This window comes from Gymnogyps californianus, chromosome Z (assembly GCF_018139145.2).
Source record: "Gymnogyps californianus isolate 813 chromosome Z, ASM1813914v2, whole genome shotgun sequence".
In the NCBI taxonomy this organism is placed as follows: domain Eukaryota; kingdom Metazoa; phylum Chordata; class Aves; order Accipitriformes; family Cathartidae; genus Gymnogyps; species Gymnogyps californianus.
Genome location: NC_059500.1, coordinates 56,647,308 through 56,665,429, shown reverse-complemented (window position 1 = coordinate 56,665,429; position 18,122 = coordinate 56,647,308). Strand labels below are relative to the sequence as shown.

The following is an 18,122-nucleotide window of genomic DNA, read 5'->3' as shown; positions in this document are numbered from 1 at the left end:
AGGATCCGTTTGGAAGTATACAATGAGATCTGCTGTTCGGAGGTTCGTACTACCAAAAGTGCCTGAGTTGAGTGGTCAAAATGCGCTGTTTACATCTGTCTTCGTGAAAGGATCAATATTTATACGAGAGAGATGGTGACACTATATCATCCGTGTGTGATATCAGAGCTAAGGATGCTATACTTAGCCCTTTTGGATTGATATGTGTTGAATGGGAAATAATATCTCTTTTAAGGTTATAGAGCAAAACCTTACCAGGTTGTGTGTCAGATGTTACTGGCTTGATAAATATTTTGAGCACTCCTTTAATTAATCTCCCTTGGTTAGTATTAACCAAAATTACCTTCTGAGTGCAGTTTTGGAAAATACTTTTTGCATTCGAATGTTCAAGTGGTGGTGCATAGCTGGTCATATTGTACTTTGTGTTGTCTTCTGTCAGTAGAGCATTGAAATTATTAACCTTTTGACTAGATAAATTTATCTCTGTAACATATACCTGTACAGCTTTTTGGCTGGAAAACCATTTGCAAAGGTAAAATTTTGTGTTGTATGAAAAGTGCAGGACTTCCTGTTTATAATGTATCAGAGGCTTTCTGTGCATCTGACGTGTTTCTTAGCTAGGACTAAATCATCTATCGGACACAAAAAATTAGAGCATTTAATTTGATGTTGTGAGACTGCAGCTTGAGGAAGGACAAACTTCCTGGAGTGTGAAAATTTTTTCCTGGGGGAGGGGAATAACAAGCCTTAATGAATCGTGATTAGTTCAGCAGTCTTTTTTTTGTTTTATCTTAATACTTGTAATGAAATCTCATTTCTTTTTAGGGGGAAGTTACCAGGCTATTAGATCATCAGCTTTAACTACTTTTACCGTAGTTGCCTGTACATTTTCCATCTAAATTCTCACTATTTCAGTGTCTCATCAGTTCTTTCACCTTCTAAGCAAGTTTTACGTTCTGAGCATCCTAGGTGATATTTAGCTTTGTTTTGATAGTTTCACTCATACAGGGGAAAATCCTCTTTGAATTTGGTCTCACTTCTCTTGAAGACTGGGACTTGGATATATTTGAAAAGATAAACCTGGCTAACAGTGAACTGTGGTTGGGTGAGGTAATCAAATTGTTGTTGCTGTTGAAGTTGTGTCCCCCTGCCCTCTCCCCATGGCTGAAGCGGGCGCCATTTAGGTGCCTAGTGATCATTACAGCCAGGTAAGTATAGGAAAAGATGTAGATGCTCCAGACGCATAGCCTGTGAGTAGGACTTGAAGGAGAGGCTGTCTTTGACTCATGAACAATTTTTTCTGCAGTTCTTTAACGGACGACTACTTTTTTTAATCTAATCCTGAGTATTCAGAGAGACACTTTTAAGTAGAACATACAGAATATGTTGGAGGCATGTCAGTGCAGGTTAAGATTACAGAGATATTCTTGCTTCCAGCTGTTCGTACTTATGAAGTTCCTGTGAGCACAGGCTTTTGCGTGGAATTCACTGCTTCATGAACTAACCGAAGAGTTAAGTGATGAATGTAGGTGGGTTGCCTCAAACAATGGAAGCTTCTTTTTAACAAGCCTACTTAGTATTTAGAGAGGAAGACTTTTGTAGTGAAATTAGACTTCACTATGTTTCATTGAGCAAGATTAACTGATTTTTGTGGATAAATAAAATGAGCTATACGAAGTTCAGTTTGCCTGCTGATATCACCAGGCCACACATCAAATGAAGGCTTCATCACACTGGACACGCTTTCATGTAGAGCATATCCCTGAGAAGGTTTAATGATGCCTTTAATTAGATATAGAGAGAGAGCTGAAGGAAAACTAAGAATTCTGTAAGTAAAGTACTGTTTACTGTCCCTTAGTAATGCAATTTTGACATACTGTGTCCTTCTCTTCAACATTTTTTCTTGATTAATTTTATCTAAAGGAGACACGTGCATAGAACATAAGGTGTTTCTGTTGTGTAGGTGATTGATCCAAACTAAGAATGATGCTTTCTAATACTGTTTATGTCAGCTTACAAGTTCTGTTTTTGGGGTAATATTTAAAGGATATGCATCTTCAGTTTAAAAATAAGGATGAACTACATTCTGACGGATCTGCAAGTTAAAAAAAAAAAAAAAAGAAAAAAACCTACAGGTATTATTTTTCTGGTCCTTCAACAAAGAAGTTATAAGCCTGGAAGGATTGTTTATTGGAATTGCATTTAAGGTAGTTCTCAAGAATTGTTGTTCAAACTTACAGCTTATAAAGCACTGCAATTTTCTAGTACAGCCTGTAAAGTGCAGGCCATGGCACATTTCTGTATCACTTCCTCCTTAAATTAGAGCACGTCTTAAAAAGTTACACAGTCTTTGTTTTAAAACCAAGTAGCTAAAGAATCTAGCATAAGCCCTGTTAGTCATACTCAAGTTCAGTTCACCTTTCCCTTACAGTGCTGTTGCCATACATGGAGTGCTGTTTTTCTACCTATGTTCATATCAGCTGTGATGAAGTCAGTCCTTTAGACTTTGATAGTATAAAATAGACTCAAGTCATGGGTGTCCTGTTCCACTCAAATTGCAAGTCCCATGGCTTTTTTTTTAATACTTTCCATATTGGCTTTAAAGTAAGTTAAATGGAATAATATTAAGATTATTTTTAATGTTTCTACCTCTGCATTTTACATTTCAGTGCATCTTATTTAAAAATAAAAAACAAGAAACAAGGAGTGTTAGCTTAATCATGGCCAGTACTTTCACATGATTATAAATGCAGTAGTTGTTTGTTTGTTTTTTTTTTTTTTTTAGAGGGACCTTGCCTAAGCTGATTTTTTTGGTAATGTTTTGCTTGCTTTATTTAATTATTTGCCATTATAGATGATGAGAATATATTTCTGTGCAATCTCAAAGTTTATTCTCCTATACTGTGGAATTCATCATCACAGAAGAAAGGCAGGTTACTCTGATTCTTCTGAGTGTCGTAAGTGCATGCCTGTGCATGAATGGATCCAGGCACTGGAGCTGAAAGCCTTTCTCTAATGGTACCTATGGGATGCTACTGCCACACACCTAAGCTACTTGTCTCCCAATGTGAAAAGTGATTTAAATGGCTGTGCGGCACCACAGGCTGTTGGATTCTCTCAAACTCAGATTTCTCTTACTTATTCAGGAAATTTGTAGCCAGAGGTAATTCCTGAAAGCCTTGAGATAGAGGGAAAGGGAGAGGGTTGGGTTATGTGCCACGAAGAAGAATTTCTGAATATTGATCATATCTTTTTTCTGACATATGATCTGTAGGCCTTTTTATACTATAACTGACTCCAGGCAGGGAGTCACTGATAAGCCTTGGATTATCTGGATAAAGATTCCAGAAACATAAGAAAAAAGTGACTCGGAGACTGCTCCACCAAGGTTGGTGTCTTATGTGCTTGAATCATATCAGACAGCTTAATCATCTTTAAGGGCCTGGTAGGATCTGACACAGACACTGGGAAAAGATGGGTGGAGATTGCAGGAAGATCCTTGGAGAAAGCAACAACAGAAATGTGTTCTGTCCAAATAAAGAAAATCTAAGCACGTTAGTATGTAGGGTACAGAGTGTTGCTTCTGTTGCGGATGAAAAAGATTTAGGACAGGATGTAGGGAGGTGTAGTTTGGACTAGGTGAAGCTCAGAAATCACCTTTCAGTAGGAACTTTAGAGGTCAGTCTGAAGTGAACCCTAGCCTCCAAAACTCCTTTGTGTAGGCAGATCTGTCACACTGGCCTGTGTCTTTTCCAGTCATTCTAGCTGAAGTAAAAGATGCCAGATACCAAGTTTTATTGAGGTGGAAAAGAGTAAATGAAAACAAAGACTTACCTCACTATGCCATTGAGGTCAAGAGATTAAAATCAACCTTTCTCCAGGGAACTTGTTTCTTCATTAGAAGAAACGCTCAGAGGAGGATGCTGAGAATGGAGCTTCAATCAAGTGGGTGTGAATAAAAGGAGGAAAAGAGTAAGGTAAGAGTGATAGTTAAATAGATGTTCACTGAACTAACGGAAGGTCCAGAAAGCCAATATAGCCTGGAGGAGGTTGTTCTGGTGAATGAGGGAATGATTGGTTTCACAGAAATCACTCTTTTTGGACCTTTTTGTTGTTAAAACCCACATTTTAATCTCTCAAGAGTTCATTAGTTTGGTAAGACTTCAGGTCTTTGCCCCTGCTTTGAGCAGGGGAAATGGCTAGATGATCTCCAGAGTTCCCTTCTAGCCTCAGCTCTTCTGTGATCCCATGAAGATCTGCGGATTTGTTGTCAGCAGTTCTAGCCTTGGATGTCTTTTAAAAATAGTTCAGAGGAGTCCTTAGTTATCCCAAAGTGATAGGTTATTTTGTCCTTATTTATTTGATCTTAAACTCTCTTCCTGCTATTCTGTGTGGTGATTAAGTGGTAAAAACTGTTTACACATGAGACCTAGCTTATTTTTTTTCTCCTCCAGTCTTTGGCATCTGCAAAACTTCAGGTATTTTAACATCAGGTAACTCGAAAAATATTGAATATTATGAAGTGTGCAGGAATCCATCAGAAATGTGCTTAAAGTTGATTCCCAGTTTAGTTACGTCTTAAGACTCATTTTTTAATCTATCATGTTCTTGCATTGCTCTAGTTATAAACCAAAATGTTGTGTACTGCTAAATCAGGTATCTTACATAAATCTTTTTTTCCTTTGACCCTATTACTCTTATGATCCAGATTTTCAGCCTAATCTTAAATTAGTTTAAGACCTCTATTCAGTACATCCATGACTGATACTAATTATCTTAACTGTATTTTAATTTTCTTACCAAGTTCTATATTACAGTTATTTGGATTGTCACCTTTTCTTTTTTTTTGTCATGGTGCAGTGTTAGCTTTCTTCTAATCTTCCAATAGTTTCCAGCATTTTAAGATTCACTGAAATAAAAATTAATAGTCCATACTATGGCTTATTCAACTTCCTAAATTCTTGGATGTTGTTTATCTGATCTGCTGGTTTAAAAGTATTTAGTTTTAGTAGATGATGTGTTAACATCTCTCTTTAGATACTGTTGGATTGCAAAGTATTTTCACCATGTGACTACATAATCTAGATATCCTTTAAGAAATATGGCAAAATATTTGTCGAACACTCTTCTTTCTCCCTGTTTTGTGTTCTTACTGATTCTGGCATTTCCAGCTAGTAAGGGTCCAGTAACACAGTGGAAGTTAAAGATTTTTGTTGTTGTTTTTCGGAACAAACTCCTTTCTATCACCCTCAGTTAAACTATCTACATGGACTGTCCTACCCCCTATGTTTATTTGCTTTTCTTATCAATCTCTTATGGTTTATGACTTCAGGGTTTATAGCCACTATTAAGAGAAGTCTTCCATTATGTCATTGGAACCAGCTGCTTTTAGTTCCCCTCTCTGGCTGTGGTTTAGTGAACAGCCAAGCCGGGCTGATGTGTTGCTGCCAAAAGGGGGAGATCTCATTCCCTACCCCTTCCCTGCTCTTAGGTTGGGAATTCCTGTGCCTGGTGTTTGCCAAACGCTGCGGCAAGCTGATTCAAGTGGCTTAACTTAGCATAAATATTTTCTTCTTCTTTTTTTTTTCCCCCAGGTTTATTGTATGTCTGGCTGGTGAGTTGACTCATAAACAGATATGATGCATGCCAGAGCTGGCACAAGGTGTGGTGGGTGAAGACGGAGAGCATGGCCTATGTCTTTTGGCAATATTGAACTGTTCAACTGGCTCATCATGAAGCTGTAGCCTAAGCCAGTTTGGTTGGTTTTAATTAGTGTAGGCATCTCAATCATGGGATCATTGCTTTATGAGCATCTAGAAAATCTAAAAGTTGACCTTTTGAAGTACCACCTGCCCATACTATTTGAACCTGATTATAAACAAGTGCAATCAAGTAATGATGACTTGGTTGTCACTAATATTTGGTTGTGCAATCCAACCAGGCAGTTGGATGAGGTATAATTTATGATTCTTTGTTTGGTGACTGCATCAGAGAATGTTTCATTTATGTTTTTCTTTCCACAACCTCTGTGCACCAGCCTCCAGTTTTGAGCTCTGTTTGGGGCACTATAAATGAGTTGCCCATAATCTGCTCACAGCCAGCAAGCGTGGGGGCTTCTGCAGAGTTTAGGACCCTCCTAGAGGAAAGCAGCTGCTGTACAAAATTATCAGAGCACAGAATTTCTTACCTCAGGAAAGTGACAGGCCAAAGGGAATCTCCAAGATCAGATATGGCTGACAGCAGATCACTTGAATGCTAACAGTATCTCTCTAAGTCAAGGTGTGGGCAGACTGTAAGTAGTTCCAGTATGGTCCTTACCAGCAGCCCTGTGTGTTTCTGATTTAAAAGTATATCTTGACTACAGCAAGGAGGTGTCTTGAATCTTGGTGCAGTGTGCTTTATTCTGGAAGGATGGCACCAGTTTGTTCACTACAGAAATACTCCCACATTATTTTTAACATATTCCTTGCCTTGACCTGATTGCTACAATTACCATAGTTGGGTTACAGAGATAACAGTGGAGTGCATACAAGATGCTGAGAGTATTCTCTGTAGAGCCAGTAAAGTCTGGGGAGAACACTGAAACACGTACCTTATGTGATCTAACATTCATTTGAATCATTATTTGCAAACGTCTGGTTAGATCTGGTTGTGTATCTATTGTAAACATACAATTCATGTGTGTCTTTATAGCTAATGGCAGCAGTAACAATAAAAAAACCCTACCTTGCTCGGAGAGAGGTGAAGAAGGCTTTGCTCAGCATTCATGGTGGAAGTACAGAGGCAAGTACAGAATGCTTTAAAAAGTCTACGAGAATAAAAGATCCTTTAACTAAAGGAAAGTGTCCAGAAGAGACTTAACAAGAATTTTAATTCAGTTGGATAACCCATCTTTGGACTGGACAGATGGGTGATTTTTTTTTTTCTGCCTTTACTGATGACCTGAATAGGAAGTATAGCTGAGTCTATGTTCCCCTGGGCTGGGAGTGACTCTTTAAGGGTAGAACTCAGCATAATTTTTGCTAATAAACTGGTGTCAAGGTAACAGTCACCACTTTAAGAAAGATGCAACACTTTTTGAAAGTTTCTTTTCAGCTGTTGGCTTTTCCTAACCATCGGTAGCATGAAAAGCAGGAGACTGCGCTGTTGCTGCCCACACAGGGGACAAACTGCTTCCTGAAACACAAATTATGGTTTTACTCTTTTTGACTAAAACCAGGTAATTGTAGGACTGTTTTAAGCTGGATGATCCCTTGGAGGAAAGGCTAGAAGATGGTATTTGCCAAAAGCCTCTGAATTCTAATGTGTGTTTTTGTGGCTTCTCTTGGGGATCAGCTGGCAGAAGTGCTGCCACCTTGAGCCGTCTGGAAAGGTCACAGCTCAGGGAAATGGGGGTACAGGTTCCCCACTTCTCCCTCTAGGAAACTTATTGTTGCCTGGAAGCGAAGGCGGATGCTTAGGTGAACTGTGCTCCCCACGCTCAGTCAGCACTGAGTGCAGTAATGCCAAGTTCTAGCTCATAGCTACATGGACAGAGCAGCACTTCTTGCAAGGGAAGACATCCTGCATGCTCTCCCACAGTATTAAAGATACAAGTTCAGTGTTGAGAACGTTGAGGTTCTCCCCAAATATCTTGCAAAACTCCAAGAGAAGAGCGGTAATGGCCCATCACCTTGACTTTGTTTTTTTAATTTTCAACTCCTTTATGGGAAAGTTGTGTCAAATACATATTCTTCCACTTAATCTAATGAGAACACTGGAGCCCACATTTGTTTTTCCATGTAGTTTCCTTATTCTGTCTCCTGTGAGTGTAGTGTTTGCTCTGTATTGCCTAGAGAAGTTATGTGAGAGTAACTGTGTTCATCTGAGGCCGAGTTTCTTGCCCTAGATGTACAAGATGCCATTCTTAAATCAAGTAATCTTCTGCATTTTAGACCTTAAATAAAAGTAAGTTTATTCTGTCTTCTCACTAGAAGCGGACATCCAGCCTACTGTTTGTTACCAAGTGACTCGGAACATGGAAATGTGCTTTCAGCAGGAGAAAAGCTGCAGCAGCATTTGGCCTGTACATGGGAATAGACTGCTGAGACTTCAGAGAGATGTCAGCTGCAGAGATGGCGGATCACAGACGGTGACGCTCCTCCTGTGCTCACATACGCAAGTACTTAGTGCGTGTTGTCAATCTAGGAACTGCTCAGAAGCAAGAAGGGACTCGTACACAGAGGCTGAGGGATTCTGACATGTGCAGGAGAAATGAGGTCAGGTGCTTAGTCAGGGGTTGAAAGTTGTGTCTGTTTGGACTTCGGTTCTCTTTCAAAATCCACAGTCCTGTAAGGCTCCAGTGAAATAGAGTGCAACACAAGTGGAAGGTAAATAACAGTTTTTGAGCTTGGGTTGTTGCGTTTTGTTTTGTTTTGTTTTTTTTTCTCCTTCCCAGCTTGTATTGGTGCATCTTGCCTGGATGCAATGTCTTATCAGTACTAACACTACAACAGCTTTAATATTTCTGTATTAGTGATGACTATTCATATAACCTATAACCAATGACAGTATTGGGAAGTGGAAGGGAAGGCTGTGGATATTATATAAGGAGTTTATCCAATTACAAAGCAGGAGGGGACATCTGGAGGGGAGAATTAGCAATTGTTGTAAAAATGGGCTGCTTCATTTAACTACAATGAAGGAAGAATCGAGTCATCACTGAACACATTACCACTGCTAACTTTCTGAAGCAGAAAACATGACTTAGGAAATGAGAACTTTAAGAAGGCAGAGTGGTGAAGTTGGCATGATTTATGGCTTGTGATTATTAACCTATTTTTAAAAAACATAAACAGCTGAGTTTTAGTAATGAAGAAAAAAAGTTAAGTTACAGAACAAGGCTTTTTAAAAGAAATACAGCTGGGACAACGGCAAACAAAATCATACTTCAGGTTATAATAATTACAATAGCCATTCCAGATTTAAAAACAGAAAGAATGGATTCCAAAGGAAGTGAAAGCAGCTACAGAAAATGCAGAATTTGAGTATTAAATGTTTAATAAGTAATCCAGAAGAGGCCTCTTGTGTTTTTAAGATTATTTTATTCTTCAAAGACTGTATGCTTTCTATTGGTTATTGAATGAACTAAGGGAGAACTTAAAAATCAACGTCAGTAAACATTGAGGTCAAACTGAGTTGAGAAGGAATACTCAGTAGTGTAATAATATGCAGCGTTGAAGATAAACATTAAGTTTTCAATTAAGAGGCCTGGTAATCAGTCCAGTCAAGGGCACCACACAGTAAATACGTTATTTGCTGCTTTAGTACCTTGAACTGTTTTTAGCTTACTCTATCCTTGGAGGAATTCCTGAGTTTTTTCTTGCAGGCTCTAAAGTGAAATTGCCCTTTCATGACAACTGAAATGGAAACCAATTAACTAGCAATTCCAAGAAAACAAAAGGCACACAGATATTAAGGTGCCTATCTTAAGCTTCTCAAACACACAAGACTTGAAATGTAATCCTTTTTGGCATGATGCAAGACCTTCCTTTCTAGTTAGATAGCAAAACCCACCACACTTGTTACTCCCATGCTGTTCCAGTTGATAATCAAATATCTTAGCTCCTTCAAATAACCTACATAAATATTATTTGGCAGTGGTAGAGGTAGTCAGTTATCCCTGAAAAACTACCTGATCATGTACTTAGATAATCACAAACCTGCTTGAGCAGTATAAATCCAGTTTATAGTAGTTGTGAGTAGTATATGGGCACTGGCTTACAATAACAAAAGTCAAATGTTAACAGAAGTGCCAGAGCAGTGATCTCTGACGCTTTTAAGTTCAATGAATACTAGAACTGGGCAGCGTTGTACCCTTTTGCATCCCTAACCAATAACCGAGGATGCTGGGGGAGTAGAAAGGAAATGGCTGGTGAGCTCTCCGTGCCATAGTCTGTTCTTTGGCCATTGTTGAAGACAGACTACTAGGCTAGATGGACCACTCGCTCTGACTGTCAGGCCCTTGCGTTCTTCACTCCTGCCTTCCAGCAGGAGATAAGAATCAAGCCCTTGGCCTATTGCTTTCCAGCACGACAAGAATGGTACTTCTTGCAATGATATCCATCCAGCTGAGAAAGTCAATTTAGTAAGTCATTACTTACTAAACTTATACAGGCTGTGGGATTAGTAGGAAAGAAACAGATTCAGACGCATTTGTTCAGTTTCAACTTTTGTTTCTGTGATCGCAGCTTAGAAGGACTATTCTCAGACTGCTGAAGTAGTACTTAAATCGTCTACTTTTTTGGACTGGTGGAACATAAGAAATCAGAAAGAATTACTTTAATCTTCTCACTGATTTTTTTCCTGTGCACTCAACAAAATATAGGCTTATTAAGGAAGTTAGGAAATGTACAGCATTTGATAGCACTGTTTACAGAAAGCAGCTCATGTCTGCAAAGTCCAGATTTGTCTGATAAAAATATCCGCAGCTTTGTCTAATCTAAGTTATTAGTTAAGCATATGAATTTAGTAAAGGCATAAGTCATTGTAGACATCTCAGGCATTCCAGTTTAGTAAGGCTGCAACTCTTTGCAGAAGGCATGTTTCCACCCACCTTCTCTGTGGTGTTTTTTAAATATATAAAAGAGTTCGTCTATTATCTGTACTCCTTATCACTTAAAAATCAATTATCACTTTTAAAATGTTCAATACAGGCATAGTTTTGTTCTATTATCTTATTGCTTAGAAGCTCTGTGGGATTAACTGCAAAAGTATAGGCAATATAAATCAGTATTTAAATTATATATTACATGTTTATTATGGGTGCAAATTTTTTTAAAATTTACATTTTATGAAAAATCAGAAGTATTTACAATTTTTGTAAGATAAACTTGTAAGTTCTAATTTACAGTCTGACGTAGTAACAATTCATAAAAATTCAGATCCTTTAGAGCTGTGTTTACAAATTAATTTTCTTAGGAGGCAGCTACAACGGATATTGCTGTATACACAAGCAAGAACCAGCTTGCTACATATGGTTTTTTTTTTTATCAAATAGCTACATGTACTTTTTACATTGTTTTTGAATTTCTTTACAAAAAGTCTATATAAACTTGTATGGCTTCAAAATTGTAACCTGCACCCAATGCAAATATATGTATAATCACCTGAATGAAGGCTAGTTTAAAAGTGCCAAAACATAACTACTTCATTTAACTTAAAAATGAAAGTAATACTTGATTACAAATAGCAATACAATTTTGGGTTTTCATTAATAAAATATTGTCATGTTAAACACAGTTTGATTGCAAAGCAGATTACAATTAAGATTCCAGTAAAAAGACTGTACCATTTTATGAGTTAGAAATTTACCATTCAATAAGATTAGCAAATTAACAGCCAAATATACTCTTCCAATCAAATCTACAGTACAGTATGTGCTTAGTGCTAACAATGGAACTCTTGTCTGCAAAAGTGTGTAGTATACATTAGAATTTATGTAGCCTCTACAAAGCTTAATTTCTTGTAAAGCTTCAGCAGTCCAATTCATTACTGGTTTTGCATGAATTAGTTCAAGCACATTTTATTGTTTTAATAGAGAACTTGAAATAGATACTGGTATTCAAAACGGCCATATGAAATTCCCACATGCAGGTTAATGAATTATTTTGCCCCAATACTTTTCATGTCAGCATTGAAAAAACACTTGATAATACGAATACATAGAAGATTTTCTAAATTAGTAACTTGCTTTAAAAAATGTTACTAATGTATCACTTCCCTGTGCTTAGGCTGTGGCAAGCAGATTAGATGACAATAAATATATTAAAATTGGTGGTTATAGAAAAAAATTTAAAAACTAATAGAAATGGCAGTACTTGTCATCCTGCTGCCATAAAACACCCTTCTAAAACGCTATTCCTCCCAAAGTACTATGTTTACATTCACATCACACAACCCCAAAAGCACTCAAAGTCTGCAGACTTGCAGTCAAAGTGAAGGGAAATGCTATTTGCTTTTAAAAGTTTGCTTTTACCACCTTCGGTGATTTTTCAGGATTCTCATCTTTGGTGACATTAAAGTTACTATCTCAAAGTTTCAACGTCCTGCATGACGCATCTCCCTTTACTATAGCTGCATTTATTGCAAGTACCCCATGAGGAAGTAATCCAGTATTTTAAACCTCTTAAAACAATCTCCAGTTTTTGCAAATCTGCCTTCTAAATAAATCCCCGTTAAAGGAATTTTTATAAAGTTGTGTGTATTATACAAACACCGTGCTTTCGTGATGAAGAGCCAAACTTTGAAAAAGGAAGTGAGGCACGTGAATAACAAATTGGATAGGCACAGGCTTTTTGTAAAGGCACAAATGTTATACAATTCATATAAAAATAAATTAAATCTACAGCATTAATTCAAACAATCACAACGCCCATAAAATCTACTAACTGCAGAATTAAATCTCTGCTGTCTTTTGCAATTTTATAACACATTGCACTTAGGAAAAAAACCCTATATAGAACAACTTACGTGTTAATAATATATGATACATGGGCATCAAGTTACATTTCTTTTATACATCTCTAACTCAGCTGGTTTTGTGGCATGAGTGGATAGAAGAACTACATGAGACTTTGCCTCTGCTTTCTTTAAAAACTGGCAGTTAAAGAATCTGAAAAAAGAATATTACTTATGGAAAGCTCAAATATTTCTTACTTGCTCTCCTACATTTTTAGATTTAATGTTTACAGCATAACATACAATTTCATGCTTTCATTACAACTATGGATTACTGTTTTGACTTCATCTATATAAATTTACTAAAATTTCAACAAATTTTCCCAAATATTGCAGTTGATAATTTACAGACAGTGTTGAAGTTAACTTCAGTGCTATTATAAAGTAATAAAAAGTTTGCAAAATGACTTTTAAAAGTGCATTTTCTCTTCTGTAGTTCAGCCTCAAAGTAGGTCAACATTTTGAAAAAATTAATGCATGTTAAAATAGTGTTTGAAAAGTAGAGGGCAGAGCGAGCTTCTTGCACTCCTTTGATCCAATGACTTTCACAGGTACATCAGCAGTCTGCCATATACCGTCCTGAAAAATAAAGGTAGGTTTTTTGTAGCCAGTAGATAAAACAGATTTTGTCAGTATTTTCCTGGGAGCAGTTTGAGTAACTATGGAAAAATAAAAAACCTGTGAAACAGTTTTCAGCCATGTTTTAACGAAAAGTAACTATGCATCACTTATTTAACAGTTTCACATTTTATAATTTAATACTATAGACTATATAATATTAATTTGACTATAAAAGCATGTCAGTGTCTTACCAGTGGCAAATCTCTTCTTAAGGAGGGAAAGCCGATAGCCAGTGCCTACAAGCTCTACATCTACTCCTGAAAGCGTGCTTCCTTCGCTAATGAATTGCACTGCAAGTGTTGCTGGTTTACTGGGTCCTTCTGAAAGTTCAAATTTTGCCCTGAGGGATCCAGAACCTATAAAAATAACAAAACTGAAAAGCTGGTTGTTTTGCAAGAACAAGACAATCTCCCAAAACTTTTAGTAGTAGGAAATGAAACGAACATCTATTCCTAGTGGCAGTCCTACATAAATTTTCGAGAGAGATGAGCGTACAAGCCTGGTTTTTTTCCAATACTGTGTTTAAGACAATGACTAGTGAATGATTAATGAGAAATGATACACATTTCTGCAAGATTATACAGAATGTGTGTATCAGACAGCCTGGTAATCACTTATTACTTGAAATAATCTGATTGGTCCCATTAATCATCATTTATGCTTGCTGGTCTGTAAGTACTTAATACCACCTATCTCATATGTAGTACTTTTCATTAGCAGATTTGAAAGTACATCTGAATATTTAAATGTTGTCACAATCTGTCTGGATCAATGTACATGAACAAAACCATTGGAAGAAATGCAGCTATACAGAATGTACCCAGAGGAAAGAAATTTTTATTTTTCTAATAAAGACAAGGTCTGATTAAATACTTCTACCCACAAATTTCACTTGATTTTTCAGAGCTAGTGGTGAAGTGTCATCACTTTGATGCTATTATAAAGCAGTAATAGTTCAAAATTACTTTAGGGACATTTCTGTAGTCAAAGCAAGGCATTTAAAAAAACCCACAGCATTGTTACTAGTCTCTTTTTCTAGCTCTTAAACAAGTCTTTTCTCGTTCTTGCAAAATATGCTGGGAAAAATGAGATTTAAATAATTAATATGGAATAATGAAAGTAAAATATTTTTACGTCTTCAAAACAACTTGCTATTCCTAGTCAATAGGAACTGCTAAATGACAAGGAAAGTTAGTAACTGAAATGTTACCGGGGTAAAAGCAGGAATTAATGAATTAAATTGTTTTATGCAATGGCTTGTTCTTGATAAATTTGGCTTAAGGTCCATTTCATTTCTTCAGTAGGTGTGTCATAGTTTGGGTAAACTGGAACTTCTTTCCACTGTAAGTATGGAAACTCATATATTCAAGGGCTTTGAAAGTTTATTCTGTGTTTTATCTCTGTCTGCAACTGACAGCTTACATAATGTGTTGGACCATAAAAAAACCCAAAACATTTTACCACCCTGTACACCAGAATAAAGACGACTTCAAGACATTTGTCCTAGTATTAACAGTGTTTGTGCAACTTCTCCCCTTGTTTCTGTAAGTGTAAGACCAGCATAGTGTTACTTTCTTTTAAACACTGAGTTGTAAGTACTATGTGTTTATACTTGAAGAAAAGAGGAAGACACATAGTGGGAAGAGAAGGGACTACAGCAGAAGCAGTGGGATATATGCAAGTCTACTGAACACACACAAGATGCAATCCACGTCACTGGCAGCCCATTTTATGCTGCTCTGCAGGTGTACAGTAGCTTTTCATCTGGCTGCATTTGTGTTTTAGTATGATTTTTTTCTTTTAAAAGAAGCTCCACAGTTTAGAAAAGGAAAAAAAAAGAGGGCTATCCCTGCGTAATCATGATGGAAGACAGATGGCAAAGAACTATGAGGCCAGTGAAGGACAAAGTACACCACACTACAGCAACAACCTCTGTCAGATATTCCCTCTGATTTTCTTTGAATGCGGACCACAACTTTGCAGCCTTTGCAGGAATAAAAGAGGTCTTCCCTTTCCAGGCTTCTGGTTTCTATATGAAACCAGTCATATTTACAAGCAAACTGTGCTCTCATAATGCCCTTCACTAAATTCTTAACAGGACTAAACGCCTTTCCTTTATACCACGAGTTCATTTCTCCACAGAGGCTTTGAGGATGAGATGCCTCCCTTTGGCTCCTGTTTTTCTGCTTCAGAAAAACACTGCACCTTGCAGAGGCTGCAAGGGCTGTGACATCAACTGGACTTCAGGGAAAGGCAGCTGGGCAGAGGACAACTATTGGTACCTTACAAAATGCTATATAAATTACCACTCTGAGCAGATGTGCATAGATTCATTTTTCTCCTGGAGTCGCATATGGTCAAAACAAAGACCCTCAAAATGTTGGTCAAGAATCATCTATTGTTGAGTTTATCTCAGCACAGGACTTTTGGGTCTTTTTTTTTTTTTTTTCTTCCACCCAGTTCTTCCACTTACTTCTTTCTACTTTATTTCAATTATCAGTGTGTGGAAAGACACAGATACTAAACACATTTTCCTTTGAATAACTGCTCATTTCCAAATCGCATTGATGTAATAATTTCCTACCCAGTCTAAACTCTATTTTAGAGCTACTAACTGCTTTCAGGGGACTTGACTACTTTTTTCCTTTTATAGCTAATTAATCAATTTATATTTTTACATCTCACTGTTAATGGAATCTCTGAGGAGGAAATTAATTGAGAAGAAAGTGAACTGGTAAACAGGATACAGCATGAGAAGACGTGTAAACAGGCATGAGGGTGTAGAGGCTAAAATGATTACCTTTTTACTGTTACAATTTTTCTGTACAAGAAAACAAGACAAAAGAGTTCAACTTGCCTCCATTCTCAGACTTCTCCGAAATGCTAGATATTTTCCAATATGCTTTCATCTGGTCTGCATTCCTGTAAGAGAATGGTAGGTTAGTTATGAGCACCAGTTTTAGCATATTGTTTCCCTAGATTTACACTGTTATGTTACAGACATCTCTAAACAGAGGTTTATAAAAATACTTGATCATTTTAAGGTAAATTTGTGGAAAACTATAAAAAGCAAATAGAAAGAGAGGAGGGTGTGTCTGTGTTGCCCCAGAGCAGCAGAGCTCAGAAGTACACACCACCTTTTTATACAGTTAACACTGTCATATGCCCCGGCTATGGCTCCACAACTCAAAACCCTCTGTAGTCTCAAAGGGTAAGGACAGGCAAAATGCCCTAGAAGCAGTTTGAAAGCTATGTCTTTATGCTTCCTGATGATGGTATGAGGGGGAGCAATGTTGATTGCTCTCCCCTATGTGAGACTCCTGGCAGCATGAGTTTTATTCCATTTCCAGTCTAGTAAAACTAGTTGATGTAAGTGACACAGGGTTTAAGCCAACTTCTGGTGCTGTAAAGGGGCAGAAAATGGCACCAACCACCAGAGCCTCTAAGCTGACAGGGCATTTTAACTCCTGGAGCACTTTGCAGCAGTTCCAAAGGAAAGTCAACAACTTAAAGCTGTGAGCAGGATGAAGTGCTGATAGGTTTGAAATTGCTTTTGGCACTGGTGTAGCAGGAGTGAAATGCTCACACAAGTAGCACAGGTAGTAGCAGTTACTTGCAGAAGGTTAAGTTATAAAACATTTATTTTAAAAAAAACCAAAACCTCGCCACCTGATCCACTAGACCAAACAGGTAGCACAATACAAATACTATAGGTGCCTGGGACATGACTGTATTTTTTGGGGGGCGGGGGGGAGGTCAGCTTTCTAGGCTCAAAATTCTGGCCTTGGGTCGTTGCCTAGGTGAAAGAGAATTTGGGCTCAAGTCGCTTAATCTGATGAATCTGTAATGAAACTGTCACTAAGATTTCAGTCTTCCTAGCTAACACTAGGTGTTCTGGGTGGGCGTTCCTGTTCTCACTCAGGCATCATTACAAAGGCGTTTGTGGAAGAAGCCTGGGCAGGGAGACTGGCTTCACCAGATGTTCTAGTCATGTTGTTCAGGCAGGATACTGAACCTGCCCTTGCTCAGAATAAGCTTAAGGTGATTTGGTTAAAAGTATTGCTCCCTTGAAATACCAAATCAAGAAAGATTCAGTCTTGCCAGCATTTTTTCCACTTAAAATGATACTGTATTACTACTTTGTCCAATTAACACATTTAAATGTATTGCCTCCAGAAACATCAGAACGTATCTGATAAATGCACCAGGTTTATTTTTTTTTCTGAACCTTGCTTTATAAGGTAAACTGATCTATAAGTAACAAGGTTAACAAAGCCTGACTTCCTTCAACTTGGTATTCTTTGCCCTCTTCACGTTGAAAAGACCCTCTTGGAAATAAACAGTTGTATTGGGTTTGCGTGGCAAGGTTTTGGTAGTGGGGGGGCTACAGGGGTGGCTTCTGTGAGAAGCTGCTAGGAGCTTCCCCTGTGTCTGACAGGGCCAGTGCCAGCTGGCTCCAAGACAGACCCGCCGCTGGCCAAGGCCAAGCCCATCAGCGATGGTGGTAGTGCCGCTGTAATAACATATTGAAGAAGGGGAAAAAGTGACTGGGCAACAGCAATTGCAGCTGGAGAGAGGAGTGAGAATATGTGAGAGAAAGAACTCTGCAGACACCAAGGTCAGTGAAGAAGGAGGGGGAGGAGGTGCTCCAGGTGCCTGAGCAGAGATTCCCCTGCAGCCTGTGGTGAAGACCATGGTGAGATGGCAGGCTGTTCCCCTGCAGCCCATGGAGGTTAACAGTGGAGCAGATATCCACCTACAGCCCGTGGAGGACCCCACACCAGAGCAGGTGGATGCCCAAAGGAGGCTGTGACCCTGTGGGAAGCTCGCGCTGGAGCAGGTTTGCTGGCAGGGCTTATGACCCCGTGGAAGGGACCCATGCTGGAGCAGTCTGTTCCTGAAGGACTGCACCCCGTAGAAAGGACTCACGTTGGAGAAGTTCATGGAGGACTGTGTCCTGTGGGAGGGACCCCATGCTGGAGCAGGGGAAGAGTGTGAGGAAT

At 38.2% G+C, this 18,122-nt stretch overlaps 1 protein-coding gene across 1 annotated transcript in view; it reads right to left on the bottom strand.

Annotated features, from left to right (window-relative positions):
• Positions 1-10,696: 10,696 nt before the first annotated feature.
• The window catches only part of FCHO2 (FCH and mu domain containing endocytic adaptor 2), a 97,046-nt gene continuing 89,620 nt past the window's right edge, over positions 10,697-18,122 (bottom strand). The window contains exons 24-26 of the mRNA XM_050913746.1: positions 15,977-16,041; positions 13,311-13,475; positions 10,697-13,077 (exon numbers count right to left, since the gene is read on the bottom strand). Coding sequence (XP_050769703.1) covers positions 13,055-13,077; positions 13,311-13,475; positions 15,977-16,041 — 253 coding nt within the window. The 3' untranslated portion in view covers positions 10,697-13,054. The remainder of the gene's footprint in view (positions 13,078-13,310; positions 13,476-15,976; positions 16,042-18,122) is intronic.